Source organism: Phoca vitulina, unplaced genomic scaffold (genome assembly GCF_004348235.1).
Source record: "Phoca vitulina isolate PV1807 unplaced genomic scaffold, GSC_HSeal_1.0 scaffold22, whole genome shotgun sequence".
In the NCBI taxonomy this organism is placed as follows: Eukaryota; Metazoa; Chordata; class Mammalia; order Carnivora; family Phocidae; genus Phoca; species Phoca vitulina.
In genome coordinates this window covers 30661142-30677859 of record NW_022589725.1, presented here as the reverse complement: position 1 = coordinate 30677859, position 16718 = coordinate 30661142, and the positions used below count along the sequence as shown (strand labels likewise).

Here is a 16718-nt window from a genome sequence, read left to right as displayed (position 1 = left end):
TCCACAGACTCTTCACGGCAACCCTTGCTGTTTGAATTTTCCCACTTCACGGGGTAGGAAACCAAGGCTTTGAGGGGTTCCATGACTGGTCCAGGGTCCCTTAGCCCACGGGCATCAAAGCAGGACTCTTCTCCATGTCTGTGGAACCCTAGTCTGCATCCCTACTCCACCCAGAAGTACTTTTTAATTATAAACCATGGGTACCCCTTATCTCCTCTTTGTCTCAATGATCCCAAGGCAGGGTGGAAACTCTGGGCACTTTTTTAGTGACTGAGATGATGGAAGCTTAACTGAGTCTAGCCTGACTCCTCGGACCCCAGTCCTATGCTCCTTCTAGAGTGGCCTGTCCCCAGTCCCCTGCAGCCTGTCCTCTTCCCTTTCTCAGCCCAGTGCCCCTGATCCCAATGGCATGGACATTGGGTGAGCCCTGCAGGCTCAGGGCTGGGAAGCCAGGCTCAGCTCTGTGCACAAAGGCCTTGGCAGGGATGGACAAGCCACTGGGCCGGGCTCATGTCTATTTCGTTCAGAGTCCGCTTCTAAAAAAGGCTGCTAATGTTTAATTCAGGCATTTTATTGTTCTATTATAGAAATTTCAGCCAAACTAATGGTTTAAACTATATCAGGAACCTCGGAAGTGCCAGTATAAAATCTCAGACATGTACTTATTTAACCTTACTCTCCAACAAGGTGGAATGTGAACCTTGTCATGGGCGTAGACGGGACCTATCCCAGTGAATGCAGACTGGAGGGGTGGCCATTGGCCCACAGGCCATGGGGAGCCCCAGGTAGGAGGAAGCAATAAGCTGGGTGCCTGTTGCCCAAGTGTGCGGTCTGTGGAAGGCACACTCAGTTCACTAACTCAGATATGCCCTCCCCACAGCCTTCAGCCACACTGCCTGCTTCCTCCACAGAGCCTGTTTTAAGAAGTCTGAAGCCCAGAGGAGCTGCTGTGAGCCTCTGGGGAGAGAGACTCTGCCTGGCCTCATCCTACCCTGAATCTCCCAGAGTCTACCCCAGGCCTGAGAGTGTCCCAGTCAGGTCAGGATTGGAGTGCCCAGGAAGAGGCAGTCAGCACCCCAAGGCCCTGGCCTCAGGCCCACAATTAGCCCTGGGTGGGCCCAGGGGTCCCAGACAGCCCAGGGGTCTGAGAAGGAGGGAGAGAGGGAGTGGGAGAGGTGAGCACTCAGCAACCAACCAAGATCTAGAACACAAGATGAGATCCCCCGAAAGGTGAGGCAGGTACGTTCCCATCCGACCTGCACAAACATACATTTTATTTTATTTTTTTAGATATGGGGAAAGAGAGGGTGGGGAGGGGCAGAGAGAGAGAGGGAGAGAGAGAATCTTTGCAGTCTCCACACCCAGCACGGAGCCCGATGTGCAGCTTGATCTCATGTCTCTGAGATCATGACCTGAGCTGAAATCTGGAGTCGGACATTTAACGACGAGCCACCCAGGCACCCCAGATGGACATTTTAAAATACAGCTAGGTGAAACTCCATCCTGGTGTTTCTTGGGGGAAGAAATCTTAGAAACAAAACCCAGGGATCCCCAAAATGGAATCTAAAAATGAACACTTGTCTGTGTGGCTCACAAGGAATGAATGAATGAATGCAGGAGGAATGAGGAACCTAGAGCAAGACAGGTCTGGTGTCTTATATTTGGCTGACACCCTCCCTCTGGTTGGTTGGTTGGTTGGCTGTTGGTTGGGCTCACCCGCCCAGTTCTCTTCCTCTTGACCAGATTCCCACAGCCAGGTTTTCAGAGCCAGCCAGTACATGGAGGTGGGTGGCCTCAGGCCATGGTCTCAGCCCTGACTGCATCCTGGCCTCACCAGGGAGCTTTCAAACCACTGAAGCCTGGTTGGTTTCCAGTCCCAGAGACTCAAGTTGGTCTGGGGTGGGGCCTGGATTGAAAATCTCCCCAGGGGACTCCAGTGAGCTAAGCCAGGGCTCCTCACACTCAAGTGCACCTAATAAGCCCCTGGAGAGCTTGTAAAAATCCAGATGGCTGGGCCTACTTCCCAGCGGCTCTAGCCCAGGAAGTCTCAGCTGGAGCCCAGGAATGTGCATTTCTGACAAGTTCCCAGGGCTGGTGCCGCTGCTGCTGGTCTGCCTCACTTTGAGAACTGCCACCCTAAGGTACCTGAGAGCACTTGTATGAGAGCAGAGTGGTATCCTCCTGGTGACCCCGATTTGCGGATGTGATTTCAGGCCGAATGTACACATACACAAGGTGAGGGGACACAGCCCAGCCCCGTGGCCAGAGACAGGAAAGGTTGGGAAGTGCAAGTGCGGGTCCTCACTCGACTGCCAACCAGAGGTGGACCCTGGAGATGCCCCTTCGTGCCCCTCGACCTCAGCCCTGGCTTCATCCGTGAAATGGGTTTATCTGTGGTACAAGATCATTTTAGAACATGTAATTCAAGAAAAAAAGTCCCCCAGTCACCTCAGGTGTGCTGCAGCGCCACCAAGGAATCCGGGGCAGGCAAGAATAAACTCCCACAGGGCTGGAGACGGAGCCGGGGCCACAAGGAAGAAGCGGCTGTTGTTGCCACTGTCAAAAGGCCATACAGGTACAGTGAGGGGTGCACCAGGGCCAGGAGGTGACTGACCCTTGAGCTGACCCCACAGCAGGTGTTCCCAGCCACCTCACCCAATGCCCGTGGCCTCCTCACACAGGGGAGTTCACTGCTCACTGCTCTGGGGGTACCTGGGCGAACTCTCTGCATGTGGTGGGGGCTGACCATGCTCATCAGCGGCCAGCCCCTCATGGACGCTTCATTCTCTGACCCCAAAGGGAAGCAATTCCAGGCGTAAGAAAGACTGGGCAGGTGGGTCCAGATACCCGGATGCTTTGGAACAAGGAGTTAGTCCAGACCAGTGGGTTTCCAGCATCTTTATGGGGATGAACGTTACCTCTTCTACTTTACACAGATCCCTAACATGTGGACAGACAATGCTGAAGGTTTTTGATTGTGTGTCTATGGGTGACAGAGAAAACAGAAAGAGGGGAGTATCTGAGTCACAGGCCCCCAGCCCAGGAGTGATGTTAAAAATATTTAATGGGACACTAGTTTTAATATGGCACAGGCACCATCTGGGGAAAGGGTCAGGGAGAGCAGAGAGAGAGGTGGGGATATCATTCTTGCCTTAAACTCTCCTCCAGGCCACCTGAGGCACCAGTCCCAGGGTCTAGGGCTGGAGGTGGTTACAAACATTCCTGTACAGGGCCACTGAGTAAATACTTTAGGCTTTGCAGGACCTGAGGTCTGTGCTGCAACTACTCAGCTCTGCCTTCAGACATTACACAGATGGACATATATGGCTGTGTTCCAATAAAACTTTATTTACAAAAACAGTCACCAGGCCAGATTTGGTCAAGGGCCATAGTTAGCTGGGCCCTGGCTTGAGGAAAGGGGTTTGGAATCAAGAATCCCTAAGTTTCTTTCCACATCTAGGACTATGAATCAATTCTTTAACCCAACTGGCCTTGGTCTAGGTCTAATTTATCTATCAACAATACAGTCATTCCTGGCCGTCAGGTATTTTTGTTCCAGGAGCCAAACATGCTCCGATGAGCTAGTGAATGTAAAAATGCTTTGAGAGTCTAAAGTCCTGAGCAAATAGGCAGGCCCACAAAAGCATCTAAGAGCAGAGCTTATCATCCTTCACCTGGGTTTCGGGAAGATTCTACGCACCGTTCACTGGATTAGTCTGCCTGGGCTACTTTTAAAGAACGGGGCTTTTAAGAATGTCTCGATGTCTCAAGAAATAAGTCCTAAAGGGATGCTGAACCTAGAAGAAATGAATAGCAGGGCCGCCTGGGTGGCTCAGTCAGTTAAGCATCTACCTTTGGCTCAGGTCATGATCTTGGGATCCTGAGATCGAGCCCCTCAGGCTCCCTGCTTCGTGGGGAGCCTACTTCTCCCCTCTGCCTCTGCCTCTCTCTCTGTCTCTCATGAATAAATAAATAAAATCTTAAAAAAAAAAAAAAAAAAAGAAATGAATAGCGTCTGGCCTTTCCTCCCAGAACTGGAAACTTTTAAACCCTTCATTAGTGTGCAGTAGAAAATCCTGTACTCCTTATTTCATCCTGTGTGTCTATATAGTGGCCTCTGAGGCCAGGAAACAGCATTAGTCAGAAGCCTCCTGGTTAATCTCTTGACATGTCTCATTCACACAGCTGTGAGAATGCTGTGCTGGGGCCGAACTGCACTCGATAAGCGATCCGTCCTTAAAACAATCTTCATAATCCCACCATGTTCTAATGTGCCTCAGAGTGGCAAAGTCCCTATAAATGACCTCTGTGGGTCTGCTCTCCATTATATTTCTGGTAACAGAGATAACACAGCTACCATTTAATAAGCACGTACTATGACTGAGGTTCCAGCTATTTATGAAGCTTACTTGGCTTCGGGACTACCACACCTCTGTGAAGTGGGCATCTTGACTGGCATTTTACAGACGGTGGAAATGAGGTTCAAAGAATTTAAGACCCTCACCTGGCATACATAGGTCGAAAGTGATAGAAGTGAGATTTAGGATCTCCTCTGGAACCTAAGCTCTTACATTATTGCCAATGACTTCATGCATCATACTTTCATTATTTTTCCTAGGGTTCTTATATTTACAAAGAAGAGATGCAATGTGCAAATAGGCACAACTGGGACAATTCCCACCTCACCTGTGACCCTCCCAAGGTGAGAAGAGAGTCGATTTGTGCTACCTTGACCAAGTGAGAATCATGAAGGTCAAACCAAGAGCTAAGTCCACCTCAGAAGATGTTAGTCTGGGTTATGACTTTTCTGTAGAGGGTAGAATATGGCTACCCTCTACATTATTATCTTATTTGAAATAAGATATTATTATCTTATTTGAAATAAGATACATACATTATTATCTTATTTGAAATAAGATAAGCATTAAGGAAAACTGAGAAGTTTGTTTTTTCAAAAAGAAACAAGTTGGTGGGGGGGGGGGGGTAAGGTAGCAGAGATTAGCTAGCTGTTCACCAGATCTGCTCCCTCTTCTTTGAGGGCACTCTGCTAATATATACAAATCCCAGCCTCCTTGAAAGTGAGGAGTTGTCATGTGACTGAGCCCTGGCCAGTAGCATGCGAGCAGGAGTGAGGATCTAGTCCCTCAAACTCAGCTATGCACAATCCTCCATGCCTTTGCCTCTGAAAGCAGAGAAGCACAACACCCTTGGGAACCAAGTGTAAGGATGGGCCACTCGAAATGCAAGGCTTCAGAGTCCATGGACCACCTCTTGCAATAGGGCCACCCAAAGGCCAGAACCTTCCACAAGAAAATGAACTTCTGTGTTAAACTCCCAAATCTGCAGGACTTATTTTTACAGCAGCTACTCTTACCCTATCTAACTAATTCAGTAACGACTTTGATACAAATTAAAGAGGAGACCAAAATAAGTTCCTAACTTGTTGTGCTTAAGAGTGTCAACAGCTATTATGTGAATCATTATGAAATTCATAACTGCAGAGAGAAGTTAGTAAAAGTTATGTAAGCTAATACAATAAAGAACAGATTTTAAGACTTTTTAAAAAAAAAACCCAAAACCGTTTGCTCTTTCCTGGGTTCAAACCCAGGGATAAAACACTGAGGCAATTTGAGATTTGTCATTCTTAATATTTTGTATATATTTCATTAAATTAAAATATATATATATTTTTTTTCTTAAGTAGGGTCCACACCCAGCATGGAGCCCAACGCTGAGCTTGAACTCACAACCCTGAGATCAAAACCTGAGCCAAGATCAAGAATCCAACACTTAACCCACTGAGCCACCCAGGAGCCCCTAAAATGTATAACTAAAGTTAAATTTCACCTGCTTCTTTTTACTTTATTAATGTAGCTATTAGAAAATTTAAAACTATATCTGTAGCTTGTATTCTAATTCTACAGGACAGTGCCTACTCTAAATCACGCAAACGTCAGGCTTTGTATCTAATTATCAATATGTATTGAGTATCTACATATGACAGTTTGGTGGGGCGGGGGGGCTCTACTCAGCTTCTGACAAGTGCTATGACCTTAGGCAAGTCATTCATCCCCTCTGGATCTTTTTTTTTTTTTATGTAAATGATGAGAGATTGGATTTTTCATGCTTTGTAGACCGGTCATGCTCAGCCCTGTGATTATAGACCTACTGGCCACTTTTTTTTTAAGTTTTTATTTAAATTCCAGTTAGTGAACACACCGTGTAATATTAGTTTCAGGTGTACCTATATTGATTCAACATTTCCATACATCGCCCAGTGCTCATCACAACAAGTACACTCCTTAATCCCCATCACCTATTTCACTCATCCCCCCACTCACCTCCCCAGACCAACTGGCCTTGATGTTATGGTTTAAAGTCAAAAACCAGTAGGACCCCAACACTTAACTTTGTTCATGACCTGCAACCTGAATCAGTCTGTGCTGCTTGCTGATCTGTGGACATACTCACCCCTTGAACTTACCCGTATTGCTTCTCTTATATGGACCTCTGGCTTCCCTCTTCTACCACAATTCCTATTTGACCCTCAGATCACGTGCTTTCAGGATATTCCAGTAGACACCTGATCCAGCAAACATTCCTGGCATGCCCCATAGGTGCCTACAGCACAGGCCCAAGGATCTTAGACCCAATTAAGCCAGGCAGAAAGAGGAAGATGAGCCCTTTCTCAAAAGAACACCCAGTGATCTCAGAGTGAAGCCCACACCAAAGGCTGTCATTTTAAATAGCTCTTTCTTCCAAAGTTTATTTGAAGGCGGCACTCTGAGGAAAAGCTCATTTCCTTAAAACATCAAAGAACTAAAAACCAAAAGATGATAGATTTTTCTGGAGACAGACTGCGAAGTGTATAAATAAAATTCTGCAAAGTGTACAAATAAATACTACAAAGAGTTCATTTCTGCTACAGTTGTCCACCACTCTCAATATTACATTTAGCTAACTTAATTTTCCATGGATAAAATTTATTCAAAGTTAAATTTCACTTAATAGGTCATCTGAGTAAACAGTTTCAAGTCTTATTTGCCAAAAAACAATAGGTTTTCAGGCTCTAGATGAAATCGGCAGTGTCAGGCTAAGAAAACAACCTTAAAAATTCACAGAGGACTGGAACAATTGCAGAAAAATTGGAGCCCAGAGCTTAGTCTTTTTCATGCAGTTATGGAGGCACAAAAAATTACCAATTTCCACCAAAACCATGTCTTGGAGGGGCAAGGGAAGAATGCCATTTCAAAAAAAAATCCGAAATACTGCGAAACAACATGTCTTTAAAGCAGCAGCTGTCATATGAAGAACGTGTCATCTTCATGTTACCACACCAACCAAAGACAGCACTGACACTGTACTGGGCACCCTGCATCCTGATCATCGCCTGGGTGGGTGCTCTGGGCACCTGGTTTTCAGAGGAAGGCGAAGAGAGAGATGGGGGATGGGGCAGGGGAAGGAAAGAGGAAAGGGGAAAGGGGAAAGGGGGTCCAAGGAGGGGGTGAGGTATGACATGGAATTTTGCAAATGCCAAGAAGTTATTTGGGAAAGCGGAGCAGGGCATCTTGGGGTGGAGGTTTTCATGAATCTCTCTTCTTGAAATGTTGTGGAATTACTGGATTTGTACAGAGGAAGGAGTAGAAAGGATAAATTAGTTGCAGGTCTATTTCAGAGGTGTTAAAGGTGAGCTAAGAGGAAACTGACATCTGAGAAGCAAACCAGCCCCCTATCCTGAACAGGGAATACAACCAGAATGGAGGTCATTCCATCTCCTGGCTCGGAATCTACTTACTCTAACGGAACCTAAAGCCAGGGGTTCCAAGAACACAGTCTGAGAAGCCCAGCGACATGACGAGTAGCACTAGGTGTACCTTATGACAAGAGCCAAATTAAGTCCTGCCGACGACCCTGGCGCCATTATTCACATGGCCACAGCACACACTGGCACCCCAAATGCTCAGGTCCCTGAGTAAATAATCACCCTCTGAGCACAGAGGGAAGCCTAATGGATCATCTTTGGAAGTACACTCTTGTTCTCCTGACATCATCACAAAGCGGAAGGGAGGTGGTCCAGAAACCACATGGCTCCCTTCCTAGCCCCTACATTGAAGACTTTCGAGAGCAAACACTACTGCATTCAACCAGTACAAGCAATATTCACTGCCTACAGGGCTGCTCTGACCTCTTAAGGAAACCTGGGCAACTGGGCCTTGGCTCCGTCCAGCTCAGTCCTGCCCTCCCACAGTAAGTTAGAGATAGGGAAGATGAATACTACTAAATTTAAATTCCAAATCCAGACCTTGTAAGTGCTGTAGCTCTCAACACTTTTGTGTAAAATATCTGTTCCATTCAGACTGAGAACACTTTCAGTAGCATTCTGGAAAGGGCACCAAAGCTACTGGGGGGTCATGTGTGTCTGTGGTCATGTTTTGACCACATTCTTGTAGAAAGAGCATTCCTCAGAGGTGCCGTGCTCATTACCGTGGCGAGATCTGTCAAGCTTGCCTGTATTAGAAAATAGTGCTTGAACCTTTCGGCACAGCTTCCTGACTGCTCAGACCTGGGCCACCTGAGGACGTGGCCTATTGACAGAACCAGATGGGCCAAACGTGCCCATTTCTGTGAGAAGGGACTGGAGAAAGTAGTTCCATGACCCACCTGTAATGGACAGATGGCTGCCCCCAGCAGACAGAACTTCATGAGTGAGCTCTTACTACAGAACTACCACACACAGTCTTACTTCATGACTTCATTTTACCAATTCGCACATCAGTCATGAAAGGTCGGAATGATTACCTCAGTTTCTCACAGAAGCAGACAGAGGCTCAGAAAGCCTATTTGGCCCAAAGCCCAGAGCTTCTAAGCTTGGATTCAAATCCAGGGGATGGTGACCCCCAAACCCAGGAAGAGATGGGGCTCTCAAATCTACATGTCCACTTTATATCCTTGAGGTGCTTGCAACTAAGCTGGAAAGACGGGATATATGTCCAAAGACAAATGGAAGTTCTAGACCTGCCTGTCCAATAGAACTTTCTGTGATGATAGACAGAAATGGGCTATGATCTGTGCTCTCTAATATGGTAGCCACGAGCCACACACAGCTATTAGATATTTCACATGTAGCTAGTGCAGTTGAGAATCTGAATTTTTAATGTATTTAACTTGAATTAATTTGAATTTAAGTCACCACTGAGTGTCCATATTGGACAGCACAGTTAGAGACATTTTGTACAAAAAAACATTCAGCAAACAGAATGGTCACTGCAGCTTGAGGTGGTCAAAGCAGGGTTGGTAAAGAACAGAGACTCCAGGTATGCCCTTGATGTGCCAGGACTTAAAAAAGACTCCTCCTATTTCAGGCATGATCACCTTCCTTGTAGCCTTTGGCTCAGAGTCAAGGGCCCAGAAATCTAGCCCAGTTCCCATAGCCCCCAAACAAAGACATCGAGAATGTTCCTTCTGGGTCTTTATTCTTTCTGGACTGCTCTAAGCAGCATTATGACCTCTTGTTCACTCCTCCCGCTGCCCTCTAGAAGCCCTTCCTCCTCTCTCCCCCTGAGTCCTCCCTGTCAACACCAGCAGGGGCTGGACTGGTGCTCTTTTTAAAAACCTGGACATCTTCCTTTCTACCTGGGAGCTGAGTCATTTCCTCTCTTGCAATGGCTTTTAATGTGCTTTATTCTTCTACACCTGTCACTCTGAGAAAGACACTTCTAGATACAATGAGCAATGCCACTCACAGAGACACCACCACCTCCCCCAAAACACATCCCTCAACAGGGAACAGAAGCCCCTTCCATCACCATTGGCCCTGAGCGTGGTAGCTGACCTCAACATGGAGCCAGTCACTGTACTGCATGTGACTCCATTCTTCCCCATACCAAAGGTATACCAAAGGTGCAGACTGGCCTCCCTAATGCTGTATTTCCAGTCTTCTGACATCTCGCTCACCACCTGCCTCTTAGTTATAGGAAGATCCTGAAAAATATTTGGCTACATGACCATATCAGCAACCAGGGTTCTTGGCATATCTCTCTACAAAGGGCTCTGTTGGCTCAGTGTGGCACTCAAACCCATCACACCCGTTTCTGCTTCTAGCTCATGGAGCAGCCATGTGCTTCACTAATCTTCAAGCGTGTTCCTTCAAAGCATTTAATAATAGCCAGAGTAACTCCTGAATTCTCCGGCTTGAGGAATACAGATTATGTAGCATTGTGGGTTGTTGTGGGTTTGGGGTGGGGGGGTTGCTGGTAATCTATTAATTCTTTCCAGCTCTGCTTGGGAACGGACTATTAAAATTCTCAGTATGGTGGTGGAGGACACCTCCACTCACCTTTCCCCCAAAAAAGGTAGAAGTACAGCTTCACAGAGCACCCCCTGTTCTCAAAGGTCTAAGGTTCTTTGGGCTGCAATGAAGACTTTATATCTTTCCAGCATGACACTAAAAATGAGACTGGCCTTTGGATGTGGGATCAACACATGGTTGAGCTTCTGACCCCTCAGAGGGGGCATGCATGGGATCCAAGTTCCCATCACACAGGGAAGGGAGGTCCCAGAGAGCCAAACAGCCCAAGTAGGGGTTGGCAAAGTAGAGCCGCAGGCCTAATACCTCCCAGTGCTGGTTCTGTATGGTCTGTGAGCTAAGAATGGTTTTTAAATGAGTAAAGGGTTATAAAACGATGTTTTAAAAAAACAAAAACTATAGATATGGCATATGTCCTGCAAAGGCTAAAATATTTCCTGTCTGGCCATTTGTGAGACAAGCTTGCTGACCCCTGGTCTAAACTAGCAAGGCCCTCATCCATCCAGAGGGTGCTCGCCTTTCCTGAGATCTGGTGAGCTGAGTTCTGACAATTCCAAGTCCCCTTCATTCCCTTTGTGTTTGCTTTCCTTTCAAGTTCAACACATTGGAGATAAAACGTTCCAGGTCTTTCTGAGGAAAGACACAACAGATATCAAATATGACAGCTGATAAATGAATATTCATTTCTTTCAAGAAGACCAACAACACAGCTAAGGATATGGTTCAACCCCTGTGTCTTTACTATGACAGAAACAAGGCTCCTGCTTAAAAACCAGCCAGAGAGGATTCCAGGGATTAAAGCAAAGATGGCCAGAGAACATCCTCACCCATCCTGCTCCCAACTCAGTTTCCCACTTGAGAGCACCAGCCTCCACATTTGATATCAGCACGGAATCAGGAGGATCACTGACTGACTTACCTTTTCACCCATGCCCTAGAAAAAGAATACAGAGGTAGAATCCCCTGGGAATGTCACCTTTCAGTTTCTTAGACACCTGCCCTAAATGTCCCTGAGAGCTCTCTGGGTTAGAACTCAAAGGGAAAGCATGGCGTCCAGCTCTTCCTCAGCCATAACCCGACAAAATGGCAGCCACTGCCCACAGCGCAGCTGTGACTGTTACCTGGTTCAGTGCAGTTCTTACTGCTTCGGAGTCCTGCATCTTCTGAAGTCAGAGTGTCATTCACCTGCATTAACTTCCTCCCCACCGTCCACTGTCGGTCTTCCCCTAGGAGGTCCATGAAGTCGAGGTCTGGGGAGAAAAAGATCATAGCCACACATCACTAATAGCTGGGTTTTGGCCTATCCCAATGCTGGATGTCCAGTGCCTTCATCAGCCACTATTTGCTCAATGATGAGCCTATCCCTCCCACCTTGGGCCTTATCATTATACTCCATCCACGCTGCCCCTGACTGCCTGAGGGCTTCCTCTGGCTGCTGGATCCTGCTGGGCCCAACAGAGACCACCCTCAGCCACTGACTAGTAGGGACTGGTGTATTACTACCTTACCCACTCCAGCAGGATGACTGTGAGGTGTGTATTCTAAACTGGATTACAGAATTTTCTCCCCTGGGATTATGCTCTAGCTATCTACAGTGTAACTCTCCTGATAAAGAACAATTTATGAACTGCTGTCCTTCCCTGCCTTAATTCCTCACTCCCAGTAACATGCTGATAAATGTTTAACAACCAACTCTCTGGGGGGAAAAGTCCTGGTTTGGAGCCACTGGCCAATTTCCATAGAGTAAATATTCTCATCATGGCCAATTTCAGCATGACCCACGTGACCTCACTAAACATGGATTTGGGAAGAGATGGGCACAATTAGGTCCATGAAATCAGCATGACTGTCTCTAGCCCACCAGCATCTACTCCTCCCAAATAAAGCTCCCGCAACTGAACACTTTCTCAGGAGCTGCTTCTGGAGGGTTGTCCAAGCTAGGACACCATGTCAACATCCCTAGAGTCTGGGCCAGTGAATGCCACATAACAAGACTTCCATAAACAAGAGATGAAAGCACAAATGTGAAAACACTGAACCACTTGAATGCATTACGGGATGAGCAGGTTAACAGTGCTGAGGTCTCCAGCTGAGATGACTGTAGGGACCAACGTGCGAGGAGAAAAAACAAAGATGAGGGCACGTTGGAGGGGAGAATGGAGCACGTTCCATTAAGGACTTGTTGAGCTTGAAGTGTCTGTGGAGCACAGAAAGGGAGGTAAGCCACCTGTGCGCATGTGGGTGGAGACACCTCAGGGGAGTGAGGTAAGCTACAGAGAGCATCAGGAGGGTCATAAGCAAATAGGGAAGAGTATGAGACATGATGCATGGGGTCTTCCAGAAGGGTGGAGGGGACTAAAGAGAAGAGAAGACATCGTGGGGAACTCAACATTCCTTCAGAGAGCAAGTAGACTAAAAGAATTCAGCAGTGGATCATGAAAGGAAGGGAAAGAGGATAGGAAATGGCATAAGGCAAGGTCAGCAAAAGGGAATTTCAGGAGCAGCCAATGTCCTTGACCACTATAGACAAATCAAGTAAGACAAAGGCCAAGAAACAACAGAGCTGGACATCAGAGGGCCACTGGGAGGTGGAAACAGCAAGCAAAGATGGTCTTTCTGGTAGCTTAGCACTAAAGAAAGATGTGGCATGAGGCAAGGGACACTTCTTGAGTGTCCAGACTTGCTGTGGGCAGAAAATGGATCTAAGTACAAGATAAGGGTCTAATTCATGGGCTGAGTGGCCTTCACAAAAGACCAGAGGGTGCACCCCATCCAGCCACATCAGTGTGGTGTTCTGAAATGGGCAATGAAGAGCTGAAGGTCATCATACCCATTCCTCTATTTCCATGGTGATTTTAGTTTCCCAAATGATTCCACCTTCATTGTTGAATTTGAACCTCACAACACTGTTTGGGAAAGAAAGAGGGAGCAGGGATGTTGTCCACTTTGTCCACTATTCTCTCTCTAACACCGAATCACTCCTGGCTCAGAGGAGGTGCTCAGTAAGTAAGTATTGAAATAACTATTCCCACTTTGGGTATGGACAACATAAGACTCATGGAAGTTTCTCGAAATCACAGTGCTTGTGGGAATCTCACCTAAGCCACAGGACACATGTAACTGCAGCAGCTCATGCACTGAGGTCTTCCTCAGTCAAACAGAATCTGCCATCAGATATAAAATTATCAAGGTATCTCATTACAACTAACACCTATCAGCCAGAAGAGCTATTTTAGGCATATCTCTCTCTCTCTCTCTCACACACACACACATAAATGTAGAAATTGGAGCCTAACTAGGATAAACAATCAGTTTAGATTCTGAAATGCAAAAGCCTACATGGTGGCCACATACATCAGTTTAGTCATAACTAAGAGAACAGTACCAGAGATAATTCAAGGTGAAAGCAAGGCATTTGTGTCGTCTGGTTAACCTCAATGGTTAATTCTTAGGATTAAGAACGGTGACAAGCGGAGAAAAAAAATCTCAAAAACTCATGAAGAAACAATAAGGTCAGTGGCCTGAAAATCCAACAAGCAGCCCTGAAATGTGAGTATAGCACCGCATTGTCACAAACGATCTACAAAAGTGTGGAGAAAGACAACCCATTTGTCTCAGGCTGGGTTTCCACAGCAGCCCCGGAAATGAGGATTTGAACACAGGTGTTTCCTATGGGGGGTGGGGGTGATCCCAGGAAGCACCTGTAGGGGAACAGGAACATGGGATGGGGAAGGCGAACCAGCCAAGAGATGGTACACTTCAAGCCAGTCACCAAAATGAGTCAACTAGAGCTTGGCCTCCCTGGAAAGCTCTGGGGGTCAGGGTGGACAGGTATCTCAGACACTCAGGAGTAAGCAAGCTTAAGTATGTATCCACCTATTCCTGGTCTGCCACTGGTTGAAGGCTATTCCCAGGGGCCATGAATTCCCTGGCACCTCTCACCTGGCATATGGGTGTCCCAGGTGGGCTCTAGCGCCCAGGAAAAGGCCTTAGACAATAAGATGCAGGTGCTAAAATTTAAACGGCGCCAGAGGCAAGAACGAAGAGATACAGGCAGGGCACCAAAGGCATCTCCCAGCCTGCATAAGATCCAAAGGTAGAGTCGTGCTATGGACCAACAGATTGGCCACTCTGCTGTTCTCACAATCGGGGTCAGAGAAAAGTGCTTTGTGGTACTGCAATCTGAATGTTTAGGAAGACTCCAAAGATTTGCAAAGAAGCAAGTGTCCCTTCCAATGACTTCCAAAGTTCTTTCTCAGGCCAAGTTTCCATGGTTCTGTAATTCTGAAAGAAAAGCTGATACCAATTAGGAGATGTAAAAATAAAGCCAGCTATTGTAGCAGAAAATTAGAGGATTTTTTTTTTACATAATGATTCAATATCTTCAGGCATTACAGACTATTAAGGCAGCACCTCTGGATTCCAAAACCTACAAATTTTTATCTCAACAAAAATATAGTTGACCACTAACCACTGAACTACTAATGCAGAGACCAGAGTCTGAGAAAATCAGAGTGATGACAGCAAGTACTGCATTCACTTCCTTCCCCATTGAGAACCAAGTGTAACAATATTATACCCCATTCAATTCGTCCTCACAAAATCCTGGTGAGATAGGCAGGGGCAGTTGGTGCTGGATCGACCTACCTCTGGAGTAAATAAATCAGGGTAGAAGAGATATGCCTAAAATCAGAGCCAATCCATAGCCAACCACACCAACTACCATTTAATAGCTATATGGCTCCCATTCATTGAGTGTCTATTACGTGCAAAGAACTTTCGATTCCATCCATGTTTCATTTTAACAGCAGTCTTATTTTGAACTATTAGCTCCATTTGCAAATAAGGAAACCAAAGCATGAAGAGGTTCAAAGACTCACCCGAGGTCACACGGCAAGCAATGAGAGGGGCAGAACGGGGATCTGAACCCAGGTCTGGTGACCCAATGGCCACATTCATGGTAGATCACTGGGGAGGATGCAGTCCATCTGGTTGCATTATTCAGCTACAGTGAGGCAGATCAACAATGCAGCCGAACCTTTTAACAGTTTAGGGGCGAAGACAGTCTTCCCTAAACCTACTTCCAAGAAGTTCGTTTCCTCAGAAACAATCAGGAACTGTGGTGAGGCATATACCACATGAAGCCACCACAAACAGAAGAGAAAACGGTTCCAAAAACCTCACTGAACGCACGGCGCTCCGCTCAGCGTGGCCTTCTTACAGACTAAGCCGGTCCCATGGGTTACGACTTGGAGGGCTCTCTTGTTGGATTTAGGAGGAGGGGCAAAGGGTGGGCCGTGGGGAAGGCAGAGGGGATTGGAAGAGGCACCCACTTGGGTTTCTCCCTGCTCTCCCTTCACTCATCTCAGACTTCCTTGGACTTCTCTGCTCCAGCAGAGGCTGCTCCACAAAGCTGCACTTGAGCAATGTCAACAAAAACACTTGGCACCTGTCCACCGCATTCTTGGCTCCTCATCTGCCAGGCTCTGGAAGTTGCATGTTGGCCTAATTAGTCCAGGGGGAGGGGGTGCATGAGGAGGGAGGCAGGAGGCTCACATGTCATGTGTCACCAGCGGAGGCAGGGTGCATAACTGCAGGCTCTGAAAAGTGGGGGACAGGAGTGGGCCATGGAGATCATGCGGGGCGCCTGCTGAAAGGGGAAGACGTTCTCAACCCGAGACTCAAACCACATGCACTAAGGAAGGAAAGAAGTAGAGGCTGCGTGCCAAGTTTCCATTACAGAGCTGTGTGCTCACCCTCTCCTGCTCTTACCACCCCCCCCCCCCCCCCCCCCCCCCCCCCCCCCCCCCCGCCTTTCTCTCTCTCTCACTCCCTCGCTCTCTCTTCCCCCACCCCTTCTTCCTCCCTGGGACTGGGGCTTGGAGAATCCAAAGTTTTCTGACACCAAGAATGGATTTCCTTGGGTGCCTCAGATCCCAGCCTTTTCCCGAAAATTAACATGCTTTCTCCTATGTGTACCCTTGTCCCACAGGGCTTCCGTCCTTCCCAAATCCTGGCCCCAGGGCCCTCGGGGAGGTGAGGCTTTCTGCTCTCTGAGGAGGGGACTCCAGCAAACACACAGGCAGGCAGCAGATGGGGAGGGGGGTGCTGCAGCAGCATCACGACCGGCCTGCGCGCCCCCTGCCTATGCACCACGCCACCCCATGCTCCCCACGGCGTTTCCAGCACCTCACTGCTGCTGCTGATGGGGCTAAGCGGCCAACCCGGGACTCAAGCCCAGATCTGACTCCAAAGCCCACCTTGTCCCAAAGCTCCAGGAGCCCAGGGGACACGGTCTCAAGGGGTCAGCAACACTCACTTCGAGAGGTCGTGTTAACTCTCCCCTCCCTGAAAACTGGAATACTGCATTTCTTCTTGAACACTGGATGGAAAGAGCCACCACTCTGAAATG

At 47.4% G+C, this 16718-nt stretch overlaps 1 protein-coding gene across 1 annotated transcript in view; it reads right to left on the bottom strand.

Annotated features, from left to right (window-relative positions):
- SLC24A3 (solute carrier family 24 member 3) overlaps nt 1-16718 on the bottom strand; it is a 502870-nt gene that overhangs the window by 432770 nt on the left and 53382 nt on the right. The window contains exon 2 of the mRNA XM_032419689.1: nt 11428-11556. Within this exon, the coding sequence (XP_032275580.1) occupies nt 11428-11556 (129 nt within the window). The remainder of the gene's footprint in view (nt 1-11427; nt 11557-16718) is intronic.